The sequence below is a fragment of the Tubulanus polymorphus genome, unplaced genomic scaffold (assembly GCF_964204645.1).
Source record: "Tubulanus polymorphus unplaced genomic scaffold, tnTubPoly1.2 scaffold_8, whole genome shotgun sequence".
Taxonomy (NCBI): Eukaryota; Metazoa; Nemertea; class Palaeonemertea; order Tubulaniformes; family Tubulanidae; genus Tubulanus; species Tubulanus polymorphus.
In genome coordinates, this window is record NW_027437463.1 from 7,062 (window position 1) to 10,100 (window position 3,039).

At 31.8% G+C, this 3,039-nt stretch overlaps 1 protein-coding gene across 1 annotated transcript; it reads left to right on the plus strand.

Moving 5' to 3' along the window:
• The first annotated feature begins 924 nt into the window (after positions 1-924).
• On the plus strand, positions 925-1,957 carry LOC141914625 (uncharacterized). The gene is made up of 7 exons (XM_074805875.1): positions 925-949; positions 1,026-1,046; positions 1,151-1,221; positions 1,300-1,359; positions 1,470-1,570; positions 1,652-1,746; positions 1,845-1,957. The coding sequence occupies exons 1-7, from the start codon at positions 925-927 to the stop codon at positions 1,955-1,957; spliced, it is 486 nt and encodes a 161-aa protein (XP_074661976.1).
• The last annotated feature ends 1,082 nt before the right edge of the window (positions 1,958-3,039 follow it).

Genomic DNA, 3,039 nt, shown 5'->3' on the forward strand with positions numbered 1-3,039 from the left:
GGATTAGATGTCAACACACTAATCTTAGCATGTTAGGCCTAATGTTTGTATTTGCATATATTCTTAACCAGGAAATACAACATCAACAACAGATGCAAGCAAACATCACCTATAGAGATTATAGAGCGAGGAATATACAAGATTATCTTCATGGGAAATCGACTTTAGTCATCCCAGAAAATCAGATACGACAAGCAATAATGGAATACTTCGAAGGGTAGATATTAGAGAAATTTAAAAATACAAATCTAAAAATCCTAAAATTTGAAAATTAGGGTAGCCCTTAAATTTGAAAAAAGTAACTGCATTAATAAGATATAACTTTATAGCTTTTTATTACAGTGAAAATAATATCGAGGCCATCGAAGCTTTTAATATGGCCACCATACCAGATCACGATATTGAGATGTTATACCATTTTAGAACTGCAAGGTAATTAAGCATTTTAAAACAACTACTTAAAAACTGTAATTTAGTTATATTATTGATCTAAGGAAAAATATTTCAGTTACGAAGAAAATATAGGAAGCAAATCATGCAGCTCATATGTGCAAGTAGAATTTCGTGAAGATGAACATCAATATCGTAGAAACGAAGTAGTATTCGATGAAAATGATATACGCGTATTTTAAATTATTTCAAGGATATACAGTATAGTATTCGACAATGTTCATACAATCATTTCATGTATATACAATAAACTTCATAATTCAAACCTTGAAGAAATTCCTTGCCAACTTTTCTTGTTTTCTAAATCGGCATCCCATTTCTATTCAGTTGTTGCTAACTTTGAAAACTTTTAGTAGCTTTTCAAAGTCCAATACCAATTTTAAGATTTTATTCTGCAAAATAAATGCCACCGATAAGTGCTGCCATCTTGTGACCAATAATCAAGCGTCTGCTATAACGACACAAAAAGTCAAAATGGAATTTCAAATGACCGAAGAAGGTATCATAAATATCTTAAATTCTAATCATTTTTAGTTCATCTTATTAATTATTAATAACATTTTTTTCAATTTCAGAATGGAGCTTGATAAACAAAGGTAATTCAAAAGCTATTAAACTTGTCAAAATCTTCTAAAAACTATACAAAGCAATGTAATTATAATTTCAATATAATCATGTAATAACATACATTTATATTCAGCTGAATTAATGTTAACGAAAGTGAGGAAGCAAAAAGGAACGAAGATGACAAAAGAACGGAGAATGTTTAGAGTAGGCTAATGGTTTTGTTAGGTTAAATCAATATAGGTATCTTTTTCAACAAATAAAACAATTAATCTTTAATTGTAGGACCTGGTAAAAACATGCATATTACTAAATAATGGAGATGTTGCGAAAGCAACGAATGAGGTAAAGAAATGAAACTTTAACAATAGGCCTATATACTCTGCCTTACTATGCTGAGTTTCGATTTTTCAATAAGTGACAATATATTTCTGATAAATTCTTCATTTTTACAGATTGAAACTCAACTAAAAGCTCACGCTGTTGACATCAGCCCCGTCATTATTTTGAAAGAGGTGAAAAGTTATCTCAAAAACCAGAGAGATACAAAAGCGAGGTAAATTTTGATAAGGGATTGATTTATGGAATTTAGTTTAAACATGCCAATAGGACCTACAACAATTACATATCGGTATAGGAAATCTAAGAAAACGAAGAATATAGCCATACAAGCAATCAAATCGATAGATGGGCACCTTCTTTTTGAAGGGTATCTAAAAGAAGAAAAAGAAGGTAATTTCATCAGTGCAGTAGACCAATGAAATTAAATTGGTTTATTCTAAGCCCATGTAAGTCATTTATGCCATTGTATAATTATTTACATTTTCTAGACGGCAAAAAATTGGTCATATTAACAAAGATCACAAATCTGGGTCAACTGATTAAACCAACATGGCGCAAAGGATTGTCGGTTCTCGTCGATAATAATTATAATTTAATTTAATAAAATAATATTCAATCATGTTTTATTTAATCATTTATATTCAAGTTAATTTGGTAATGATCGAAAATCAATGGATTTTTATCAGTGATTTCAGGATATCATGTTTATTTGTTTTTTAAAAGGAGCATTTATTATCTATTCACATATTCCTAAATCTACAACATCTAACAAAATGCCTTATGTGCTTACAAAGATTACACCTAGATATCAATGCATGACACTTGTGTGAATAGACCTGATCACTTACCTGATCCTTAACCATTCTGAACTGATAGAGAATCCATCTAATTTTAAATCTTTTACCCGAGCTAAATTACACTACAAGAGAGAAATTTTTTGGCACAAATGGATATCAAATTCCCCAAAACTAGACTGCTCCAAAAATCTAAATCCTGAATTTACCATGACGCCATTCTTAATGGATCCTATACTACCAAAACTGTTTAGAACCAACATGTAAATTTAGGATAAGTAATCATCGTCTCCTGATAGAGCGAGGAAGATGAGAGAGAATAGACTGTGCCAACACTGCAATGCCATTGAAGATGAGTTTCATTTTATAATAGAATGCTCTCAACTAAATGAAATAAGATATGACCTAAACAGAGCAGTGAGCTGCATATACTCAGATGCCCCAAATCTAGGCCTAGTATTCTGGTGTTAATGTTAACTGGTCATACTAGATTAAAGACTGGCAGTAGAATCTCTTACGTTTTAGGCCTAATACTATGCACTGAATTGATCAAGTGTCCATGATAAAATTAAAAATCAATATGCCTAAGTAACGCTGCTTTGCATTGATCGAAAAGTTCTATAACTCGAAAAAAAGTTTAGGCCTGCTTTATGTTCAGTTGCAAGATTTAAAAAAGCTAAATACTTACTTCAGCACGTAGGTCCGCCTACTAACTACACCCACAACGCCAACGGCAGCACTAAACATTACAACTTTTTCAGCTTTGGGCCTACTACTTTGGGCCTAGCAAGCAAGGAATGAAAGAAACCGCGAAACTAGTCTGGAAAAGTGGATCTTCAATATCTCATCCATGAACGAAGTATAGTATTGTACCGGATAACAGGATTCC

What these genes read in the sequence shown, in the direction of transcription:
- LOC141914625 (XM_074805875.1), top strand. Translation starts at nt 925, where the DNA reads ATGGAATTTCAAATGACCGAAGAAG. An exon ending in ATTTCAAATGACCGAAGAAG is followed by an intron (nt 950 to 1,025) that starts GTATCATAAATA and finishes TTTCAATTTCAG; the next exon opens with AATGGAGCTTGATAAACAAA. An exon ending in TCTAAAAGAAGAAAAAGAAG is followed by an intron (nt 1,747 to 1,844) that starts GTAATTTCATCA and finishes TACATTTTCTAG; the next exon opens with ACGGCAAAAAATTGGTCATA.